This window comes from Cucumis melo, chromosome 7 (genome assembly GCF_025177605.1).
Source record: "Cucumis melo cultivar AY chromosome 7, USDA_Cmelo_AY_1.0, whole genome shotgun sequence".
Classification (NCBI taxonomy): domain Eukaryota; kingdom Viridiplantae; phylum Streptophyta; class Magnoliopsida; order Cucurbitales; family Cucurbitaceae; genus Cucumis; species Cucumis melo.
The window spans coordinates 1,970,629-1,995,009 of record NC_066863.1 but is presented as its reverse complement, the minus strand read 5'-3'; the positions used below and the strand labels follow the sequence as shown (position 1 = coordinate 1,995,009).

General features: G+C 33.9%; 4 protein-coding genes and 2 non-coding genes across 11 annotated transcripts; 4 read left to right on the top strand and 2 right to left on the bottom strand.

Annotated features, from left to right (window-relative positions):
• The first annotated feature begins 3,073 nt into the window (after positions 1–3,073).
• LOC103493593 (40S ribosomal protein S29) lies at positions 3,074–4,401 on the top strand. The gene is made up of 3 exons (XM_008454411.3): positions 3,074–3,291; positions 3,579–3,678; positions 3,912–4,401. The coding sequence occupies exons 1-3, from the start codon at positions 3,230–3,232 to the stop codon at positions 3,918–3,920; spliced, it is 171 nt and encodes a 56-aa protein (XP_008452633.1). The 5' UTR covers positions 3,074–3,229; the 3' UTR covers positions 3,921–4,401.
• A 1,021-nt stretch (positions 4,402–5,422) lies between these two features.
• On the bottom strand, positions 5,423–5,495 carry TRNAA-CGC (transfer RNA alanine (anticodon CGC)). Its single transcript has one exon. It is a non-coding gene; the product is annotated as a tRNA-Ala (tRNA).
• A 143-nt stretch (positions 5,496–5,638) lies between these two features.
• LOC103493594 (uncharacterized) lies at positions 5,639–8,086 on the top strand. Of its 4 annotated transcripts, XM_051087878.1 has the most exons (5): positions 5,688–5,850; positions 5,963–5,988; positions 7,294–7,324; positions 7,473–7,546; positions 7,650–8,086. In XM_051087878.1, the coding sequence occupies exons 2-5, from the start codon at positions 5,971–5,973 to the stop codon at positions 7,848–7,850; spliced, it is 324 nt and encodes a 107-aa protein (XP_050943835.1). In that variant the 5' UTR covers positions 5,688–5,850; positions 5,963–5,970; the 3' UTR covers positions 7,851–8,086. The 4 variants fall into 4 exon arrangements, with proteins under 4 accessions (XP_008452635.2, XP_050943833.1, XP_050943835.1 ...); XM_051087876.1 differs by lacking the exon at positions 7,294–7,324 and having other exon boundaries at positions 5,678–5,850; XM_051087877.1 differs by having other exon boundaries at positions 5,688–5,988.
• A 325-nt stretch (positions 8,087–8,411) lies between these two features.
• Positions 8,412–8,484, bottom strand: TRNAA-CGC (transfer RNA alanine (anticodon CGC)). Its single transcript has one exon. It is a non-coding gene; the product is annotated as a tRNA-Ala (tRNA).
• An 83-nt stretch (positions 8,485–8,567) lies between these two features.
• Positions 8,568–10,387, top strand: LOC103493595 (uncharacterized). 3 transcript variants are annotated; one of them, XM_051087874.1, is made up of 3 exons: positions 8,568–9,010; positions 9,530–9,603; positions 10,214–10,387. In XM_051087874.1, the coding sequence occupies exons 1-3, from the start codon at positions 8,725–8,727 to the stop codon at positions 10,271–10,273; spliced, it is 420 nt and encodes a 139-aa protein (XP_050943831.1). In that variant the 5' UTR covers positions 8,568–8,724; the 3' UTR covers positions 10,274–10,387. The 3 variants fall into 3 exon arrangements, with proteins under 3 accessions (XP_050943831.1, XP_008452636.2, XP_050943832.1); XM_008454414.3 differs by having other exon boundaries at positions 9,774–10,387; XM_051087875.1 differs by lacking the exon at positions 8,568–9,010 and adding an exon at positions 9,026–9,319 and having other exon boundaries at positions 9,774–10,387.
• A 5,623-nt stretch (positions 10,388–16,010) lies between these two features.
• Positions 16,011–21,910, top strand: LOC103493597 (QWRF motif-containing protein 2-like). The gene is made up of 6 exons (XM_008454416.3): positions 16,011–17,771; positions 18,034–18,153; positions 18,596–18,712; positions 18,843–18,932; positions 21,281–21,388; positions 21,552–21,910. The coding sequence occupies exons 1-6, from the start codon at positions 16,350–16,352 to the stop codon at positions 21,609–21,611; spliced, it is 1,917 nt and encodes a 638-aa protein (XP_008452638.2). The 5' UTR covers positions 16,011–16,349; the 3' UTR covers positions 21,612–21,910.
• Positions 21,911–24,381: the final 2,471 nt, after the last annotated feature.

Here is a 24,381-nt window from a genome sequence, read left to right as displayed (position 1 = left end):
CTTGCGGTTACTAATTTCACTTAAAAATTTAGACTTTACATGTTTTATTTGTCGTATTATTACTTAAGGTAGCGATGTATCAAATTTGAATCATTTGTGGAGGCTGGAGATGGCTCCAAGTAGCCAATGATGTTGATGTTGGCATCATATTTGATAAGATCGAGTAAGAGTGATTAATACTACGGGTCCCACTTGTAGATACTAAAATTAGGTCAATATACTTTTAATAATATAGTTTTTAATTAATTACTGAATATAATATACAAAAATTGATTCATAATAAGTAATTAAAAACAAAAATATCTCTTTACTAAGCTGCCGAGTGAGTGCCACGTAGTAGCACTCTCCTGAGTACACGAGGATGGTCGGGGCCCACAGTGTACAACAATGAAAGTGAGCTTCACGCGAACGTTTAGAGGGACCGTGATTACACGCGCCTCAAACTTTAACGAAGTTTTGTAACGGAACGGGGAGTACGTGTGGTCCACAAATCGATAAAACGGAAATGGCATTTTCAAACAAAATTCGATATCCCAATGAGAAAGTCACACGTGGCGAGAAAAAGAGCAAAATCTGAATGAAAGGGGCCGTCATGATCGTTATCAACGCAACGGTCGCATTGGAATCGGTGCAAGGAGGAACTGTTACTGTGAGATTGGGCGGAAAGCGGTTAATATTTTCGAATTAGGTTCCACTGTTTGCTAACAATACTCTTTAGAGAAGGGAGACGAGAGAGCGAGTTTCGCCAAGTTGCCTTCTCCTTTCCTCCTTCATGATTATTTGTTTTAAATTTTTGTTAATTATCTATTTCTCTTGATTTTGTTTTCCATTTTGATCTAATTTTGTTTCGTGTTTGTTGGTGTTTCAGGTGAATTTTCTGTTTGTTCAGATTTTAGATCTTAGCGTCCTTTTCTCTCTTGAATCTCTTCTCTCACTGGGGTAGAAGAAGAGGAGAATCCCAAAATGGAATGGTGGATCAAGATAAGTACTCCGTTGAGAAGTTTTACCTTCAGAGTCGCCTCTCGTCTCGGATTTCGCAAACGCGGTATGAGATTTCTTTACATATATATAAATTTGAGAAAATAAAACAATTCCGATTCTCAATCTCAAATCCAGAAGGGATTTGTTCGTTTTTGGTTGAATTGGGGATTTTATGAAATGAGTTAGGGCTACTGAAATTGGGCCAAGATGTGAAGGCATGTGAATATGAGGACGTGCACGTGATGTGGGAGATGCTGAAGAGAAACGAAACGGATCAACTAATTGGATCGTCCGAAAGGCGCCGGAAAAGGAGATCGCTATGGAATATATTTTGGTGGGCTCGATCAGCCCCATGCATCGGCAGAATCTGAACGATCCCAACAGACCATGATTTTGGGTTACATGGTAACGAAATCAAGAAAAGAAGAAAAGAAGCATCTATCAAAATAATATCACTTTTGTTAGAAAAATAGTCCACCACTACTACCACATAATAGATAACAAAAATGATCAGTTTTGATCCAATCTTGATCATGGCCCCTCTCTTCTCTCCTTGCTTTTTCTTATCTATATATCTATCAAAATAATAAAAACTAGATCTGTTCTTATTTAGTTTTGCCTTCCATTTCTTCTTCTCTATTTCTTGATATGCAATTGTTTGATCTGCAATTATTAATTATTATGCAATTTTACGTCTGATTTTTTATTGTTTTTTCTTTCTGCTTTATTGAAAGAAAGAATTCGGATCACACGTTTGCAATATTTGTCACACATGGTTGGCTTGGCGGGGAATTCAACAAGCAATTCTTGAATTCAATTGTACCGAGAAAACAAAATTATTGGACCCATATTTTTCAATCAATCTTTTTCTCCTGTGAACGAGAAAATTGCCAAATGCCTCTATTTCTTGAAGAATATTCCCAATTATTGCATATCGTGTTACCCACTTACATCTTTTGGTCCTTTTCAATAGAAAACAAAGGATAAAAATGCCACTTTTTTGGGTGGGAAAACATCCTCTATTCCGGCCGTGAATTTATGTATGATTATTTAGAGTGAGTGATAAAACGTTAAAATCATTGTATTTTTGAAATGGTTAACTTATACATCATCAAAATGAATACCTTTGACATCCACATCAAAATGAATTCAATTCCCAATATGATTTCCACTAGAACTGCCGCTTCGGTCCAAATGTTCCCTTTTAGTTAACAATTTTTAACTCTATTTTTCTTCAAATTAAATATATTTTCTCTCTATTTTCATTATAAATTTTATATCTTTTTAGTAAAGAGTTGAGTAAACAATTTAGAAACTAAAATTAAAAAACCTTAACATAAATAAATGAATAATACACCAATTATGCAATCAATTTGGTGGATGATGTTGTCGACACAATGTTAAGTTTGGTAGACTATCCTTCGTTTCAAGGTTTACTATGCTTTTGTCCTGTAATAGTATTCTACTGTAAAGGTACGAGATTTTGCCCTTTTGATATTTGTCTAACAAAAATACTACAATTACTAAGTTGGAAAACTTATATTATATTTTAATAAATATAACATTTTACTAAATGAAGAGAAAGAGTTCGTATACACTTATATTACTCTATATATTACATCGATTTAGGTTTAGCATTTTTGGAAGATGCGTGATCAGATCCATTCTTTTAATACATCTCTCCTTATTTGGTATCTTATTAATTATTTTGAACTTTATATAATATGTTATGACTTATTGGTCATACCTTGATCACATGTGGTTCTAATTCTATGGGGTTCTAATCCCTACTTCCGTTTATTGTACTAATACAAATACCAGTATAGTTTAGGAAGCTAAATTTCCATAATATTTGAAGTGAACATTATTTTTATACCAATTAATGGTTAAATTCTACTTTCGAATTTATGAAACAATTGACCCTAAAATTCAAACGGCTAGGAATCAATATATACCTGAATTTACATGAAAAATTTCATATTTTCGTGATATTTTATGTGATTTCCACAACATAAACATTTTTTTTTATATAAAATATTACTTTTAATTTGGATATAAAAGTTTAGTTTTTTACAACTTTAATTTGCGAAGATGTCTGTATCTTTTTTTAAGGGCTTAAACGGTGCGTTTCATGAGGCGGTTGGTTGGTAGCTACTGTATATAAACAGTGGAGCTGTCTAGGGCTTTGAAATTCTGCAAATTAGCGATTGAAAACGGTTTCTAAGGTGATCGGCCGACGAAGAAGACGATGGGACATTCAAACGTGTGGAATTCACATCCAAAGAACTATGGACCTGGTTCTCGCACTTGGTATACCTCCTCCGTCTTCAATTTTTCACCCAACTATGTTCTCTTATTGACATTAGTTTTTGATTACAAACCATGTTCAACGCTGCTCTGTTCATATAATTTATAACTTATTGCCTCTGATTTCATGGCGATTCTTTTATTTGTTGGAACCTGGCATTCGATTATGATTCTCTTTGACCATTTAGATTGCATGGTCAAAGAGAACGCTGTTTTGAAGTTGACTACAACGCTGTTTTGCACAAAACATTTATCTTCATCCTAAAATCTGAGCGATTGTTCTTTGGCAGCCGTGTCTGTGGAAACCCCCATGGATTGATCCGCAAGTATGGCCTGATGTGCTGCAGGCAGTGCTTTCGTAGTAATGCCAAAGAAATTGGCTTCATTAAGGTAAATTAAACTTCTTCTTCCCCACCCACTTACCACAATTTCATTTGCCCTTACTGTAACCTATTGGTTACAATTTTTCTGGTGCTGGTTTACAGTTTTCTATGAATAATTTTGATACAAAAGTAGATTGCATATACCCTTCGACAATTACTGCAATTAGGAAATCGTATATGAATTTCAATCGATTGCCTGTTTAAATGATTTATGATTATGCATTATATTCTGTCTTGCAGTACCGCTGAAAATGGAGCTATGATCTTCAAAGGTTGCAGATATGAGGATGTTGGTCACTTACTTCTTCTTCGCTTAGTCTATTGACATTTAAATGATTTCCGATCAATTAGGATAAAAAGAATTATCAGTTGCACTTTATAACCAACCAAGCTTGGGAATTACTTGGTTCTGAGTGGTTGAAAGAGTTTAGGAGAATTCTAAACACCCATATTTAAGTTATTTCAACTCAATTATTTGGATTATCTAAATTTGGTTATGAATTTTTATCCTGGTTAATTTGGTATTGTCCAAGGAAATGGAGGTAGGGCATGCCCCAATTAAAAATTGACGGGCAACAGCCTTTCCCCAAAAAGTTTTCAAGCTTAGCTATGAATGTAGTAGTGTCCTTGAAATATGTTAGTAAGTCGGGCCAGTTGAGTCTAAGTTTTAGTTTGTTGTGTAAGTTTGGAGTTTTGTCTTTGAATAATAGTTTCTAGAATTCTATATGAATGATGACTGCCTAATTTATAGCCGTAATTAACATGTTTTGGTAACCCAAGGTTATGCTTTCATGGGTAGTGATCCCAAATGACCATGTATTTATGACGTAAAAGTCTACAGTCCGATAAGAGAGCTAACAATCACCATTTGTCTTTCATGCGACAAAAACATCCAACCTTGCATAGACTCACAAACATGCGTTCATTTGTAGGCCTAATAATAAATATATGAAGATGTAAATAAAATTTGAGGGGTAAAGTATTGTAATTAAGTTGTTGAAACGCATTTTTGATTCAGCAATATTCTGGAAAAGATTTGACTTGTAATATTTGTATTCACATAAATAAATTGTGGTTTAACTTCTTCCTTTTTGAAATAGAACATCACTAAAAGTGGGCCCTGAATAATAATAACTCGATAAGAATAAAAGAGACCAAATTTACAAATGAATTGCAAATTAAAAATGGTTTTTAATTGGAAAGAGAGAGAGAAAGGGAATGGTTGTGATCCAAAATGCAGAAATAATTAATGAGAAACGAAATTAGAAACAAGAAATTCGCAAAAACGAAGAGTCGCATAGATATGTAGATAATTTGCCTTTCTTTGATGACAAATAATTGGATCTATATTTTCGAAATAAGCTAACAATAAAAATAAACATCTAAATATTATTTTGACTTTCTAGTTTGAAATTTATTTAATTTTAATTTTCATATTTTTAAATGACTTCTACTAAATTTTATGTTTGGTTTTAAATTAATTTTCATCGAAATTCACTTAGTTAGCAATAATTTTTATGTAAAAAAATATAGAAAATAACGAAAAAAACTTATAACAACGATTAAAACTTATGAAAGTTCTAGGAATCATTGAACGTTGAAAGAATAGATATTAAAAGTAGGAATTATTGAAGGTTGAAAGAATAGATATTAAAAGTATAGAGACTAAGTTAATTATTTTAACTTAAAAATAAAAGTTTAATTCCAAATTTTATAATACTATTATAACAAATGATAACATTGAAACCCTTTGGAGGTGCGGGGAATCGAACCCCGTGCCTCTCGCATGCGAAGCGAGCGCTCTACCATATGAGCTACACCCCCAACTTTTGATAACAACATTTATAAGTAAGATTCCAAATGTTTAATCACTAACAACAAAACGTGGCGACAGCTCGCATTCCAACATCTTGCCGTTCATTTAGATTTGTTTGTTCCACACCGCAATGACATTTAACTCTACATTCTGTATCAAACCGACCGTCCATGCCACACATAAACATCATTATTTATTACAAAAGCAATTAATTCTCCTCCTTAATTTATTTTCATTTCCCGACAGAAATTAAATGTCAAAACAATCTCCATTGTTGTTCCGACATCCTCATCGACAAGCCGTTTTGAAGAACTTCCTCCCAAAAATATTGTTTGGTTTGGAAGAAAAGGGTTTCATTTTTGGGTATTATTCTCATTTGGAGTGATCTTCTTAGCACTATATTTGTAGGCACTTGGAACGTTATGAAGTCACCTTTTCTGCTTCACACATCTTTATTGCTACTTTTCTTTTTCAGCATTAACAATGCCTCTTCAACTTCCGGTAATATTGGTTCTTTCTATTCTGTTTCATTTTTAATCTCGTCCCCTTCCTTATTTGTTGGCCTTGTCTTTTACTACAATCCCCTGTCCTCTGCTCTGTTTTTTTCTCATGATGTTGTCATGTTTACTTCAATCTGTCTAAGACGTTGGTTCATAATGGATGAGGATCTCACTGATTGACGTAGACACTAGAAGGCTACTGAGGGGAAAAGTAGTATTTTTTTTTTTTTTCATCTTCATGGATTTTTCATTATTGTTCTTTTTCGTCCATCTTTGTATTTCGGAAAAAACTAAAAAAAAATCCTGTATTGGTAAAAAAATTGAAATGATCTAATAAACAGATGGGACAAATCTACAAACACCTAGCAGAATATTTAAGTAGATTGCGAAGAGGCAGAAGAGACTTGAAGTGTTTAAGCCATGTGATTAGCTACTCTACATCCACTATGAATCTGAATTTTGTGATATCCAATTTGTTCAGCTTAAATTATGCAGATAATTGCTTCTTTGAGCATATTGATCATATTTAAGGGAAAATGTTGAGGTTACTTTAATTTGGTCAAAGCAGAAATTGGGTAGTGAGTTTCAGCGTAATCTCTCTCGAGATCAGAGGTTCAAACCCCATCAGTACTTAATGTGATCTCTTTCGTATTAGAGGTTCAATCCTCATCTTCGCGATCTTTTTACTCGGGGGAGGTCCAAGCAGTAATTGAACTCATCTATGTTTGAATTTGAGGTTTTTATGCTTGGTTCTTTCATATAACTGACGAAGTTTTCTACTTTACCTCGCTTGAGGCCTCACTCCCTGTTCAGTTCTATCGGTTAAAAGAGTTGCTTTGACTACCTCCATTGCTGCCATGGACTCTACTTTTGTTGTGGACTATGCAGCACAATTTGTTTCAATGTGCTCTTCCAATTAATTCACTGTCATGACACATGAAGATAGATCCTCTCGATGGCCTTCTTCTGTTTGTATCACCTTCATGAGATGAATCTATTTATCTTTTGGTGTTCATCCTCTTCTCTTTGACTTTTCCTTTGATATGATACTTGTGTTGGTTACAAAGAGAATTAACGATGCAACCTTCTGCTTTTACTACTTTTTTCTTTTTCATGTTTTTGATCTGAAACAGTAAATATTCTTGTAGCCATTTCACTAGCCTGTGCAAGCCATGTTTCAATAATCATCTTGTTATGCTAGAACTAGGAATATTCAGCAGCTTCAATTATATATTTAAGCAGAATTAGCCTTGTCTTCCATTTGGTTCACCACTGACCACTAACATTTCTAAGTTTTTCTCAACAGTTCAGAACTTTTTTTGCTTTTTCTTCCTCAGGTATTGAACTTTTAAAATCATGGGATAAAGTATATAACTAAAAGTCCGATCGATTAACAATGTTTGAATTATCGGTTTAATTAGTGAGCGCAGGTTGCATACATTTTCACAATATGTTTCACTGATATGCCTTCGTCTGCAATTGTAGAAATGGCTCCAAACAACCTCCATGTAGAATCAAATGAGTATTTGTTTGCCACACCATCAAACAGGAAGATGAAAGTATGTACTCGCAATCTATATATTATTTAGAGATGAACATTGCTTCTTTTCCTAAATCGCAGCTTCATTGCTTATGGGACTGAATTCTGTTTTTGATTCTCAGCTGCAGGATAGCGAACAAAGGAAGACGAGGAAGAATGTTCGTGTGGGTGACGTGAATCTTTACGACTACCACCCCATCGATCCAGTTCCAAGCTCAAAGAGATCCATCAAACATGGACCAATAGAGCATGGCTCTCCTCTTATACCTCATATGCCAAATCCGTCCCCTCCTGATCAACCACAGCCTGGTGGTTTTGTGTAGAGAGCAGATACTTTCCTCTCTCCTACTTGTTATAAATAAACTGAATTTGTTTATTATCAAACCAGCTACGTTAATTCTGATCGCAACCTCGTATTATCTATTGTACTAAAAAAGAAGTAATGGAACGATGTTCTTAGGAAATGATTATGTTTGTAGATCTTATCTACTTAGCCTTAGAGCTTGGTTGAAGAGTCCACAGGTGATTTGCTCTATGTATTCAATAGTTGTTTCATAAATCTTATATATGGGTGAACTATTTTTGTTGGAAGAAACCTTTCTTCTAATATTTTAAAAGAAACCATCGACCAAATACTAAAACATCAATCTCATTGATCCCTCCCAAGAATAAGGGATAACAACTAAAAAAAATCACTTAAAAGGAGAACTCGAGAACATGTCATAGTTGCAAGCAAGCTCACGTTTACCCCAAGGATTTTGGAATTGGAAAAAAGGAATACCCAATTTATGCAAATAGTAATAAAAGAACACAGTAATTTGATAACATAATCCTCAGAGTAAATTGAGAAGAAAATATAAAGAGGAAAACGATATGGAAAAAGGTGGAGATGCGGGGAATCGAACCCCGTGCCTCTCGCATGCGAAGCGAGCGCTCTACCATATGAGCTACACCCCCTTCGTGTTCTTCAATTTCTTTTATAAAGATCCGTTATTTAAAGTCCGAGTTCGTTTGTTTTTTCCTGACGGCTCGCATTCCAATTCTCTGCCATTTTAAATTTGTAAAATGGACACAAGTTTCTGCAAACTCAAAGCAAACATTTACTCCTCCACAGCCTGTACCCAATGCAGATGATATGATAAACAAGCATTGACGATCCCCTGATTTCTTTTATTGTTCTTCTTCTGATCCAATTTAATGCTATTCCATATTTCCACTGTTGTTTTAAACCCCCCATGGACGACCATTTTTGAAGCTAACACACCTTGGAAGTGGAAGAAGAGGGTCTGTGCTTTTCGTTTCTTTTTCTGGGTACATTCACATTTTGGAGTTGTTGGATTATTTTTTTTTTCTGGGTTTGATCTGCATTTTTCTCATTATTTCATTATGAAGCTTTCTGGGTTTTGGGTTTTGTTTTTCGTCCTCCAAACAACTTTATTGCTGCTTTTCTTTCCCGGCTATATAAATGCCTCCTCCAGCTCTGGTAATTTGGAAGTTAATGTTTGTTTTTAACACATTTTTCACTTCTTTATTTGCTTGTCGCTTTCACTTCAATCTTACTGCATTTATGTAAATGTCTTCTTGTTTGTCGCATTTCAATACTTATTACTGTAATGGGTTTTTTCTTTTTGCCCCATACTAGAGTTCCTTTGTTTCTTCGGTTTTTTATGTTAAATTAGGATTACTGAAGCTAATCCAGAACAATTCTGTTGTCCTTCTAGTGCTTCTGTTCTGTTGCTTTTTTTCATGTCTTTAACAATTTTGGTATGTTCATACTAAAGAATGTCTGCAGGTTAGATCACATATTTAAGCACCCCTGTCTCAGCCATGTTCGAGTCCACGTTGAATAATTTCATCCTTGCGTATTGAAATTCGAAGTTACAGCATCAAGTATATAGGCAGAGACCGAGTTGTTTTGCATATCTGAGTTGTGAATTTGTATGTTATTCTACTGTGACTTTGCATGTTGATTTTGCTGTGTTTTTCTTGACTGCATTCGCAGATATAGCTTTGAACCAACACCATGTTAATGCAAAGAAATGTTTGTCTGACATACCATTAAACAGGAAACTGAAGGTACTTGCTTTTCAAAGGCTTTTAAATCCAACAAGTCATTTTCACTTGTGTCATAATACATTTCGAGAGAATAGAGTATAGTTCCTTCCAAATTAATTGTTTCTTGATTAATGAGATTGATGACAACTGTCTATGATGAATGGAATTGAATTCCCTTTTTTGGTTCTCAGTTCCAGACTGATGAACATAGTAACCTCGGGAGAAAGAAGGTTCACCCAGGTGATCTAAATCTTGATGACTACCATCCCATTGATCCAGTTCCAAGTTCAAAAACATCAGTCAAACCCGGGCCGATAGAGCACAGCGCTCCTCTCCTCCCTCATATGCCAAATCCTCCACCTCCCAATCAGCCAGGCGGTTACGCTTAGATAGCACAAACGTTTACCTTCTCTACTAGTTGTCTTAAATAATTCAAGTTTGTTTTTTCATGGAAACCAAACCAACTACGTTATCCTGTCTCTTTTATTTCGTGTATTTAGTTGTCTTGTGTGTTGTCATTCCCATTAAGTATCCTTTAAATGATTTATCTTCTGTTATTTACAGAAACAAAACAGTCATTATTCTATACTATGTGTGTTTGTCTCAATCCCTTCTGTTGAAATATCTATAGGAAGCAAAAGGGATGAAGGGGTGTGGTAATCAACCAAGAGCACCAACTCCATTGAAATAGATAGAAGATCAAAGGGGAATATTTTCTTCTTCCTTAAGCTAAAAATTGTAACCACCAACTTTGGGGGATTAAAATCCCATCAATCAACATCTAAACCAGTGTGCTTTCCTTCCACTTCAGTCTTTTTCCTGCATCCTTCAATAAAACATTATGAAGGCTAAGCTCAGAAATGAGGAAAGCCCAATTATAGCTTTTTAATTATTTTGCTCTTTCTACTTTTTCTTAGTGGGAAGGGGATATCATATCCATTGCCAATAAAGCATGGGGACCTCTAAAACCAAAACACAATCAGTCATTTTTTATCCCAAGGCTGGAGTGTCATTTCTGCTGCTTCTTTTTTTTTTTTTCCCTTCTTTTTGCAGGTTCAGAAAACGCTTTCTAAATAAAATTTTGCGGTTAATGATTAGGATGAGAAGTAGTCTTCAAACTCCTAGGTGGTTTCATTTATTAAGTAAAATTAATATTTGAAGTTTTAACTAATGAAACATGTTAATTATGGTAACGAGACCCCTCTGCTGTAAATCAATTCATTGACGTTCTGTTCCTATGGATGTTTGGTGTATGTCTCTTGTTTGGTTGTTGCACATTGTGAAGACACATTTTTCTAAAGTAGGTTAAAATACTGATATATTAAATTTACCTATGTGTTTGGATCAATTGATGGTTTAACTTGATATCATAATAATAGGTCATGTCTTCAAACCCTTACGGTGTCATTTCTTCCCTAACTAATATTGATTTCCACTTGTCTAGTCTTCTACAAAATTCAAGCTCACAAGATGCACTTGTCAGTAGAATAGCAAAAATGTGTTCCTCATCATTACCATGTAACATCAAATTGTGCTAACATTTGAAAATTTTTAATTGGCAAGTTGTAAATAGATTCAAATTGTGAAACTGCACAATGATTCTCAAACTTGAACGTATGACCAATTAATTAACAACCAACTGCTAAGCCTTAAATTTTTTAGTCTCGGATAAATCAAACATCAAATCATGCTCTCAAGTTGAGTTGGGGTAGTTATCGAAAGAAATAGAACCCATACCCTAAAAGAGAAGCCTAAAGAAGAAAGCAAGGAAAAGAAAGCAGAGGGGAGGAAGAGGCAGGCAATTTGGGACAAAGCATCACAAAAAGAGATGCCTTTTCCTACTTTGGTCTAAAACACCATTGCCAAACTGAGCTGTTTTTGGCCCTCCACTTTTATTCTTCTATTTAAACCACAATTACAACTAAACAGTAAGAATCCGCTTCTGTACTTTAATATAATTTTTAGATACTTTTTAGAGATTTATATAATTTAATCAAGTAATCAAGAAAGTAACCAACTTTCTCCTTTATATTAAACACATCATTATTAACTGAGTTTGGGTACTTAATTCTGTTCATAGTACCATATGTAGAAAAGATGAACCCTTTTTTGCATATTAAATGAATCATACTTATGTTTTGAATGCCCTTTATTCTTCGCTGGTAATACTGTTGAAAAATCAGTGTACTAAAGTTGGATGGTGATTTTAATGAAAATCTAATGTCATAATTTCCTTTTTTTTTTTTTTTCTTTTTCTTGGTCATTTTTAAAATTTTAGTATATATATTATATAGTCTTGTCAGAAATTATGATTGTGAAATAAATGGAAAATAAATAAAGTAAAGTAAGAGACCCAACTCAAACCATTGTTGCATCGGTCAAATTTGGACCATAGTATAGTCTTTGTGACAATGTACTTTATTAGGGTATTTAAACTGTCATAAACATTTGGTCATCAAGATAATTGTAAACTTATTATAAATCTTATAAAACCTAAGATTGACTAAGAACATGTGGGAAAAGGAATTTATACTCTGGATGCATAAATTTACAAAGAAAAAGAAAAGGAAGAAACTTTCCTTTTCTCGGCTTTAGAAATTGAGTGTCCAAGAAGGAAAGCTCATACCTTTTTTGAAAGTGGTCCTTACTGGCCTTACGATTGGCCACGGGTCTGGTGAGACGAAAGACTTGAACTTTTTTATTATTTTGTTATATTTTGTAAATAGTTTCGATTTTTTTTTATGATAATTTCTCGTTATTTTATCGGACATTTTCAAATTTATTTGAGTTATTTTTAAATATAGCAAAATAAACCATAAAATTTATTAATGATAGGTACTGATAGACATTAAAGAAGTTTGAAATAAGAATTTGAATGGTAAAAGTTATGAAATCTAATGAGTTATGAACCTTGAGGGCCATGAAGTAAAGAGTTGATAATATAAAAGTGAAATTTTTAGTGATGGATCAGAATACATAAATTCTTGGGTAATTATAATGGGTAATAATTTTTAGAATAATTATTAAGTATGTATATTTTTAAAAAACTGTAAATATAGCGAAGTCTATCGGTGATAGACTCTTATCATTATCATTGATAGATTTTGACAGATTTTGCTATATTTTGCTATATACTTAATTATTTTGAATATAATTGCTACATTTGCAACTATCCCTAAATTCTTCCCTTAAAACTTCTTGAGTCAAATATGAGTATTATTTATAAATAGAAGTTTATTGATATTCATTGTTTGATAGATTCTAAAATTTTGCTATATTTATAAATATTTTCAACAGTTTTGTCATTTCAAATAATTTTCTTTGAAATTTTAGAAAACACAAATTATTTTTTAACACAATTGATCTCTCCAGGAAGAATGACACACGAATAAACCAAAGTTCATATCTCATCAGGTATCCTAGCATATGAAAATTTGGTTTAAAAAAACTAAAAAAAAATTGATAACTACTTCATATACCAATAACGTGAACCTTTTTTTTTCCAATGTCTCGATTATTCCACATAAATATTGTTATTATTTTTTTATAAGTCACAATTTCGATAGAGACTAGCTCCTCGTTATAATTCCATGTTATATATATATATATTTTTCCCTCTTTAATATCGATAATTTCGGTGTTTGTGATTTCCCATTGTGCCCTCATTTCATTTATGATAGTTTTAGATAGAAAATCATTGAGATTCACAAATCTTTAGTAATTGTAAATTATAAGTTTCCCATAGCTTTAAGCATTCACACACCTTTAGCTTTCATGATATATATTTATTGAAACACTCTCCCTTCTTCCCCCCTTCCATTTCTTTAATTTTGAATATAAGTTAGTTAGTAATGGATTTTCTCACTAATAATCACATTAACCACCAAACACACAGTTCTTTCTCAATTAAGCAAAACCTTGATCATGATTATACTATGGAAGCTAAGTTGTTGCAAGAACAAGCCATTCCCAAAGGGAAGGTAATAAGGTATACCCTCATCAATTTTTATCACATGTTGCAACCAATGATCATTTAATTACTCCAATTTCGGTTTAATTAATATGGAATAAATAAGGTTGATTTGCTTTTATGAAAAAGATGGAATGTTTTAATATAATGCTAAATAAACAATATGACTAATTTTGTATTGATTATTAATTAATTAACCTTGATTCCTTGAATGGGGCATTCCTTTTGCTTTTCCCCAATCGTGTGCCTTAATCATTTGTAAAAGTAATATTTGAGTAAAAGTAAAAGGGAAAAATTCAATAAATAAAAAGTCTCACTTCTCAAGCAAACTCAATCTTACACTTAATACCATATTTTCTTATTATTCTTATCATTATAATTCACGAAAGGCCTTTCCAAGATTTTATGCTTTTTTTTATTATTTTTATAAAAATAAGTGCTTTTTAATTTTAATAATGCTTTCTCTCGATCATGATTATTATTCATCAATCATTATTTTCACAATAATAATAATACTAATAATAAATAATTAACTTTTTTTTTTCCTTTGTTTGCAAAAAAAAAAAAAAAGAAATTAATTCATTCATTTCTTTTGTATTTAATTTGCTTAAACTTGAAGAATCCTAAGATATTATATGTACATAACGTAATATCTAAATATTTTCAAATCTTTTTTTTTTTAATATTATATTATGATTTTACATTTCGTTAACGATAAACTAATAAGTTTCTACCGATTATAGAGATCTAAAATCTTACTATATATTTTTTGTTTTATTTTAAGAGAATAAAATAAAAGCATCGTACTTATCTATGGATAATAAGTTTTAGAATTGTTTGAACTTTTGGAATAGTATTTATGAAAAAGTAGAAACGTTTTTGGTATTTACTCTGTTTTATCGAAGGTCTTATATGTATTCAATTAAACTTTGAATTAAATTCAAGGTTGGTTTTAATTATTCGATAGAAATTGAAGTCTCGACCCTCACTCAAGACAACTTTAGACTTTTATATGTAATTATAATTTCATGGCAAATCATAAGATCATATATCTTAACTTAGCTCATGGTTGATAAAAATTTCATCGTAATTAAGCAAATGGTAAATGATTTTTAAGGAAAATTATTACAAATGAATGTAAAAAATATTTACGAAATATAGAAAAATTTCAAATTTCATTAATGATGGATACTAATTGACATAAGTCTGTTAGTATAATGTCAATAATATATTCAAAATTTTGTTGTATTTTATAAATATGTTGGATATTTTGCTATATTTGAAAATGATATAAAATAGTTAAAATAACTTTTCTTTTTCTTTTCATTTTAATTATAATTTCTTAAACATTTATAGCTAAATACTAAATTAATTTTGATTTTATTCCTTTCAAAGCAACCACACTTATTCCAAATTTTCTCTTTTATTATCTTCTTTATTCAATTATATATATATATATATATATATATATATATAGCAACAAAATGGAATAAAAAAATTTGATTATAATATTGGGTATTCATTTCAAAGATTGAAATCAAATTTGATGATTTGACCACACACCACAAGAAAAAAGAAAAAGAAAGAAAGAAAAGGAAAAAAAAGGGTAGTTAAATGAAGGGTATTATATAGCGTTACATTTAGGAACATCTCAACAAAACCCAAACCTAATTATAGCATATGACCAACCAGACAATGATGTTGTGAAAATGTCCAACACTTTTCCACTCACTCTTCCATACACACATCAAATTAACCTATACTTCTTTTTATTTATTTATATAAACTATAACCTATCAATTTTGTCAAATTGATTTTCACTTTCCTTCTAATTCCATAACTCATCATTATAATTCATTATAAATAAACTTACAAATGTAGTTGGTTGCATTTTTTCATGAGCATGAAAGAAGAAAGATGGGCTTATTTTAATCATAGTTTTGGTACACATGTCCACAATCGGGTCTAATTGAGCATTTGATCCTAAATAATAGAGTTAATTAGAATAGTAAGATAGTTGTATAAAAATGATGGATATAAGAAAATGAATCAAAATATTTTTATAATGATCTTATTTTTTGATTTTGTTTGTTGACAAACATATGGTATGTGAATTAGAATGGAGCAATAGAGGAAGTTACTTGAGGCACAAACACGGGATATTCGTGCATAGGATTGATTGTATTTTATTCAACATTATTTTGTCAGAATATTTGTATAAATGTAACGTCTCTTTTAAGCTTCAATGACCTCACACATCACTTCCGTGCATCCACTGAATACGCGTCTCCCGTGCACTTCACCTCCCAATTAAACTATTTTTAAAATTCCTATCCCCAATACGTTGCTGTTTTTTAACGCGAGTAGACTTATTCCGAACGAACGCCGCGAGTAGAGGATTCCTCTCTTAACGAATTGACACAAACTAAATATATATATATATATTTTTTTTTTTTTAGTTTTGAAGCTCCAGCTAAAAGAAACGGTTATGGTCCTAAATCTCGCCTACACCAACTCCCTATTCTCCGTCGCCGGCGGACGGTTACTGTTACGGTCACTGACTCCATTGCTTATAATTCTCTCCTAATTACCGCCATTAATTCTCCCAAACCCACCTCTCACTCACCATCTTTCTCTCTCTTTTTCCACTTATTATTATTGTTGTTGTTGTTGTTGTTGCACTTTCTTTTTACTTTCTCCCGTTGGAACATCATCGCTCTTGTTTATGGCGGAATCTTTGAAATATTATTGTTAGGGTTTTTGGAATGGGAAGTGAATTCATTTCTGAATTTCAGCAATGGTAGCTGCTGTATCAACGACGCTAAATCCCAAGACTACTGCCCCTCAGAAAGGGCCTCATCTTCATCCTACGCGACACAATTCGAACAGGCTTCCTTTATTTCCATCTGAGTCCGACAATGCAATCGATCCCCGCAAGCCCAAATCGCGGGAGGTCACTTCTCGATTTATGCCTCCATCCAACTCATCTTCCTCACCCTTGCTTACGAGACGCTCTTCTTCTCCTTCAGTCTCTAGAACTTCCAGTTTAGCTGCTACGCCGACGCAGGCTGGTTCGTCTGTCAATAAGCGTTCAATATCGGTGGACCGAAGGAGAGTTGGGACTCCTAGGCCTTACTCTCTTGATTTCAGGACTGGGTATGATAATGGTGGAGTGGGGGAGATGCCTGCCTCTCAGAAGTTATTGCTTACTTCTACGAGAAGCTTATCTGTTTCATTTCAGGGTGAGTCTTTCTCTTTCCAAGTTAGTAAGGCGAAACCAGTTCCTTCACCAGGTGCGAGGAAGGGCACGCCTGAACGCAGGAAGTCGACGACGCCAGCGAGAGGAGGCGGTGTTGCGGACAAAGCAGAGAACTCAAAGCTTATTGTAGATCAGCATAGATGGCCAGCGAGGTTGCGGCAAGCAAATTTGATGAGCAGGAGTTTGGATTGTGAGGACATGGCCGAGAGGAAGAGGGTTGGTGGTGGATCTGTGAATATCATTAGGCTGTCGCAGGATTCAAAGGCTCAGGGGAGGGCTTCTTTTGATGGGGTTTTGAGCTCGGATTCTGTAAATGCGGGAATGGAGAAAGCGGATGAACTTGTTGTGGACGCAAATTCAGAAAATGCATCTGATCATTCTAATGTACTTTCGTCTGATTCGGATAGCGTCTCTTCAGGTAGCAATTACGGAACTCAAGAATACAGTCCTAACGAAGAACAGGGGCAGCGTGGACCTCGAGGAATTGTAGTGCCAGCAAGATTTTGGCAGGAGACAAACAACCGGTTGCGGCGCCAGCCAGAAAACGGCTCCCCATTGTCAAAAAATGTTGGGGCAAGAAGTTTAGCTCCTTCAAAGCTTACCGTGCCAAAGAAGTTTGCAATGGATAGTCCTACATCAACTCCACGGGAAGTTGCCAACAATAGAGGTCAATTGTCTCCCATTCGCGGTTCACCTAAGCCTATGTCACCAAGTAGGCTGTTAGCATCGTCCACAGGACCTCGGTTGAGGAATGCTGTGGGGAGTACACCTCTTAATAGTTTGAACAGCATTCCATTATCTATGACAAGTTTTGTTGCTGATGCCCGAAGGGGGAAGATTGCGGAGAACCGGATTGTAGATGCACACTCATTGAGGCTCTTACATAATCGGCTATTGCAATGGCGTTTTGTCAATGCCCGAGCAGATGCTGCACAATCCGGCCTCAGTTTGAATGCAGAGGTAGGCTTCGACTATTCTCTCTCTGTCTCAATCATGCCATAAGTTTCTATTTTGTTCTAACCTCCCCACCCATTAACTTCTTTTTCACTTTCCTTTTGTTTTTTGATGTATTCTTTTTAAAGATACACAATTTTATTTACCTCCTGTTGTGGTGGGTTGACCGTTCAAGAATTGTTGGGTTTTATTGTTTTTAAAATTTTCTTTTCTTAAACCCATGGTTGAAATTCAAGGGATGGTACTTACATAGTTTTAATTGCATCAGAGAAGCCTTTATAACGCTTGGCTGAGTACTTCAAAGCTGCGTGAATCTGTTAGAACAAAAAGATCGGAGTTACAGCTACTCAAGCAAAAACTAACGTTAACCTCCATCCTCAGCTGGCAAGTAAGACTAATACTCTGTGTTTCCCTTCTTGATTTCAGTTAGCTATCATATGCTGTATTTTGTAATTTTTAAATGTTCTTTTAGCTCTCTTGTTTCTAGCAGTATTCTTTCTTCTTTAAAATGAAAGTTGATTCTTGAAGTTCATTTTATGCCATTTTAGCGATTTTACAACTGTTTTTGCCAATACTGGTGCAAGGGGAAGCTTCCCCACCTATTTCTAGTTGAACTTGGTTGTTAGGAAATGGTTTTGGAGATATTATTATGCTGCAGTGTTGTTTTTATTATTTCATTTTCTAGACTAGAGCCTTATTTTACTGGTTCTTCGCTAGCTTCAATTTCCATCACTAGCAGCTAATATTCTTAGGATTATGAGTTAATGTTAATTGTTTTTTCTACTTCTTGTCTTGCTCTCTTCTGATTTGCCACTGTTTGGTGGCAATAGATGTCGCATTTGGAAGAATGGGATGAACTGGATCAAGACTTTTCTAACAGTTTATCAGGTGTTACCGAAGCTTTGAGGGCTAGCACCCTTCGCCTGCCAGTTGTTGGGTCAGCAAAGGTAAAGTACATGATTCTGCCTGCTGCTGTCTTTGAGAGCAAGAAATAATTGACTATGTGGGTCGCTGTTTCATTGATTTGATTGTTTAATAAGCTGTATTACTTGACATTCTCTTTCCTTTCTGCTACAGGCGGATGTCCAAGGTATTAAGGACGCCATTTCCTCTGCCGTTGATGTGCTGCAGACAATGGCATCATCCATTTGCTTTCTGTTATCAAAGGTGATGATCATCATTTCCTTTATTGTTTCCATTCTCAATAGATTTTGAAGTTGTAAAATTTTCCTAGGCGTTTGTTAAATTTATTCCAATGGTCCATTTTGCAATTTTGGTTCGAGGTATTCTAGAATGCTCGCAAGATTATGATGCTTGGATATTTGATAGTTTATCCATATGAATGGATATGAATTAAACAAGAAAAGGTTAAACTAGAAGCAAAGAGGAAGATGAGAAGCTATCTAAATGTTTGCTCAAAGTAGACGAAAGAAGATTCTCCAGAAGTGTATAAATAAGAAGTAATTGCCAATGAACTGCAATAAGAAGCTAAAAACAAGCCAATTCCAAATTTTCCTTGGCATATCTTTATGTCTCAAAACGTGTTAGTTCGTAGCAATAGATTTAACAGCGTTAAACAAACGGGGATACTTGCATTTCCACCAGTATTCTCCTTCCTGAACTCCACAAAAAATTAGAGCATTTTAGAACATTTCGCTTCTATTGGATGAAGGTGGCAAACCTTTCAGAAAGGATTTCATGATTGGGATTAAGTTGAGTGAGGAGAGGTTTTTGAAAGAGCTTTTGCTTGTTGAGATTTTTATCCTGAAATTTGTTGGGAATCAAGGTAGTATGCGGTGCATTTATTCCACATTGGGTTAGAATTGGATGGCCAATGTGGTATTTAAGTAGCTTGGCTCTCCACAGTAGTTGGCTTTTGGGGTGTGGTTCTTCTTCTTTGCTAACCTAAGTTCTTCCTAAATTTGACTCCTAGCTTGCACTCTCGATAAGCTGATTGCAAGACATAGGTCGCAGGAAAGTTTTACATAACAAGAACTTCTTAGTTAATAATTCTTGTGTTGTTGACATTGTACAAGGGTTATATATAAGTTTCACACCATAATCTTATGAATATAAATCTAGTGGTCTTCAACTTGCATCTGATATGAATTGCCCTTTTGATGCTAACCTACCAGGATGCACCACCCGGACCCCCATAACTGCTCCCTGTCAAAAGTATCCCACAACTCCATTAGCACTGAAAGTGAAACTTAAAAAGAAAAAAGTGTACAGTGTTTGTGCCTAATTTACTGTGTCTGAGTATGGGTACCTGAACATTGACATCCTGAGAAACCAAACTCATTACACGAGAAGGAAAATGGGTTTGAAAAATTGAAACAAGAGAGTGGATATATTTGGTATTTATATAATTTCCGAATGACCAAGTGATGAGAATTAATAAAAGCACAAAAATATTTGTGTCCTAGAAACCTTAGGATATTGTGTAACTGAACCCATGGAAATGTGCTGAAAGCTTAAAATATACATTATATCTAGATATATACTTTTGGCTGTATTGTATGGTCGTCCTAGAAATCTCATTAACAAAATGGGTTTATAGGACCAAATTTGTTTGCTTGTTTGTGGTGTTTCAGTTATACAAGGTCATGTTTTCTCGAGGTATACACGTGTACCTTTTCAGAATTGTCTCACTTGAGAAAATTTATATCAGTAGTTGGCGTGACTACAATTTTAACCATCCAAGCATTCTTTCCTTCCCAATTCTCAAGAGAAAAATGTGCTTCAAAAGTACATGAAGTGACTAGGTCTGATTGCTGACTGGAAACCAAGTTCATCTGTAATCTTAGACCTTTACTTTTTTGGCTCTATCTGGTGTTTAGTTTTATGAATTGTATTCCCAGAGGACTAACTAACTGAAAAAGAAGGGTCGTATTAGTCAGATATAGAACCGTTGATCACATACCAAAGATAAGGAAAATCGTGGTCTCGACCCAATGCCTCAAGTCATAACCCAAACCAGCCTTAATAATATTCGCAATGTTAGAATTGGGAACCATTTGCCAATAAGGACCATCAAAGCACAGCTCTTCAAACTCAGTTTTCATCTATTGAGTAGATCAACCATACTTTAGTTGTATATTTATTTTATCTTTTCGTTTTGATGGAGGTGTTTATCATCATCCATAAACGTTTCAATCTTCAAGACTTCAAATTCATCTCAAATCATTTAGATCGTGTCGCTGTTCCTTAAAAAGGTGAAGAACTGCTAAAATTTTGTAGCTAATATTGAAGACTAATTAACGTTATCTACCAGCTCAGACCTCTCCCATGTTGAGTATTTCTAATGCATCTTTGTAATTTCCCTTTCTCATCAGTTGCTTTGCATTGCATGAACTAAAGCCCCATCATGATTGCGCTGTTGAATGTGCAACAAATATATTTCTAACGTTTGACATGAGGAAACATGAATGTACATATTGAGAATGATTAATTACTTTGGTCAATTTCAGACTGTCCACGTGAAAGTTAATTATGTTCACAGTATCATTTGATAGGTTGGAAAAGTAAACTCTCTTGTCTCTGAGCTTGCGAATGTGAGTGCAAAGGAATGTGAGTTGCTTGAGCGGGTAAAATGTCTGTTGTCTGCAATTGCCGTACTACAGGTAAATGCTTCTGGTTTGCTACTTTCCTATTCCTCCTTAATTCCTCTCAAAAAACATTTCAACATTCACTTCCCATCCTCCTGTAACGCGGACAAGTTACTTTTCTTGTATATATTTGTTCATGTATGTCTGTAGTTATGTATTTAATTTTTTTGGGAATCAGGTGAAAGAGTGTAGTCTGCGTACGCAAATTTTACAGCGGAGATACGTACCTTCAACCTGACAACTTACATGTAAAAGCCGTTGACTTTCACAAAGCTAACATTATAGCGGAAGATCAAACTCTTTCCTTTTTTTTGGAAGCAATAAGGGCATCTGGATGCTTGTGGTTTTCTGAAGCAGATGAGTGTCCACATATTTGTTTTGGGTTTTGTTTGTTTAGAGGAAAATTGTAAGTATTGTGCATGTGCGTGTATAGGTAGCAGAGATTGTCCTTGACGTCAAATTAATTTGTGTACAGTCCATTCATTACAGACCAGAGGTTTTCATTTATAAAATATGAATTGGTGTGTTCTTTTAAAAGTAATGTCTAGTCTGGTTTCTTCATATGGTTGTCTGTTCTGCTCACTTTGTAGCCTTGCAAATCGACTTTTTAGTGAAATTCCTACAAAACGAAATGGCCACCTTTTACTTTGCCTGGATTCCCTCTCTCTCTCTCTCTAGCTCTCACCCCATCGTAAAAATGTGATTGAGTGAGAGTCAAGAATCGAATTTTAATGATGATAAGATTCGCAAAGTTGGTAAAAGAAAAAAAGAAAAAAAGAAAAAAAAAAAAGAGATCCATCCTCGTGCAATGATATGAGTAGAGGGTGAGAAGTGTTTGGGGTTGTAGTACATAACCTCAAAACTTTTCAGAATCCATCAAGGAAAACGACATCACATTTACTACTGTATTAAGAAGGATTTAGATACTTCACGGAGTGGAAATTCTCATAATCTGAGAGGAGACAGCATTATGATTCTTTAATTCTGATTAGAATGGAATCTTAAGATTGGGACTGGACTTAGACGGCTTTCATTTCCCCTTTGGTTACAGAAGACGACACAGCAGGTTCCTTTTATGATGGAAACATTTCACTCACATATATCCGCTGTTTTTATATACGTTTTTAATGCATATGGAATTGTTTTACAGGAAAGAAGAAAAGGAAGATCTGAACAAAGATCTTGTGGTGCGTGGCGTATGGCTTTGGGCTGATGAGTAAGTCAAGGAGATGGGCTTGTTTGAGACGAGGAGGCCCCATCTGAAGGAGATTCTATTGATTCAAGTACATTGATGAGTCAGGTACACTTTCCTTTTCCCTCTTCTCCATGCTTTCCATGCTAATTGAAAACCCCCATGGGGTCTATTTCCCAATAGGACGGGTGCTTTCATGAATTTGTCTCTTACAAAATACACCATGTTTCCCTCTCTCCTTATCATAGACTCAATTCGAGCATGGCTGAACTTACATATAAATATCTTAATAACAATAAGGTCAATGATTTGAGTTACTCTATTTTTAATAGTATTCAAAGAAAGGAAAAAATGAAAGATGAAAAACAAATTGCATTCAAACACAAACTATCAATTTGCATGTTTAATAGAGGAAGAAAAAGTCAATTCGCCCACTCCCAAAGAGTTAATTGAAGAGAGGAAAATAAGAGTTAAAATTATAGATTTAGTTTTTGAACCTCTTTTTACTTTGGGTTGACAACGCCCTACGATTTAAAAGTGTATAATTGATTGCTTGCTATGACTCTAAAATTTTGTATTTAATAAGTTGTTCAAATTTTAAATTTATGTACTATATGTGTCTTGGTTGAAATTGATTTTAATCTTTGTTATTATAAAAGATTTGAAGCTTGCAAAATCTCTTTAAATTCAGAAAATTTCAGTTAAATCAGATTATATTCAAACTTTAAAAATCATTTCGAATATATCAATCTTAATTTTGTTTAGATGGCAATGGATAGAGAACTTCTCTCCCCACTTGAGGGGTAATAAATTTGTTTCTCCTTTGATAAATGATTGTTCTTTTACTTAATTATTCTAAAATTGAAAAATTGATTTAATATTAAGTTAAATAATAATGTACAGTGTGTTATTAAATACCAAAATTAATTATATGATAAGATTTTTTTTTTAAAAAAAAAAAAATCTTTATTATTTGCATAAAAAGAATTGAATAAACAATAATGTTAAAGTGCGTAGATATGTAATATAAAAGTAGAAGATTAAAGAAGAAAAGAGAAATAATGGTGAGTGTGTAATTAGTATCTGTTATTGTGGGATCCACGTAAGCATTTCTTTGGGTATTTTGGTAAAGACGCGGCGAAGCGAATGGATGAAAATGGATGCTTCAATTTTGCTTTAATTTTAAAAATATTTTAATACAATACAAAGTGTGTATTTATATATTATATATTAATTGTTTTGTAATTGGTGTCATCATCTTCTTTGTTGGCCTTTGGCTTTGTTAAAAAGGGAACAACAAAAATAATCGGTATCGCCGAATAGGTGCTGCTTCTGATTATGGCGTGGAACCCACTTCTGGTGTCTCCTGGGCCATGCTGACGTGCACCGCACCATTCCCCCCCCCCCCCCCCCCCCCCCCTCCCCCCTTTTTTCTAATCCAATTCTTCATTAATAAATAATCCCATTGTTAATTTTGGATACACACACACACACATAAACATAATATAGAAACAATGGGACCCATCACATCTTAAGATTCTCTAACTCTCACTTCCAAGAAGAAAAAAATTGGGTTCTTCCTTTTACCCACTTCTTAGAATGCACCTAATCAATTCTTAAAAGGATTTCTTATATGAAGAAGAATATGTAAGCACCATAAAAGAAAAGAGTGCTTTCAAATTTGGAGTTAAGAGTCTTCATGCAACATATACTCAACCTTTTTAACTCCTTTACGTTTACTATAACTTTACTTATTCTAAGTTGAGTTCTAACCTCACTCTTTAATTATTATTATTATTATTATTATTATTTTGTC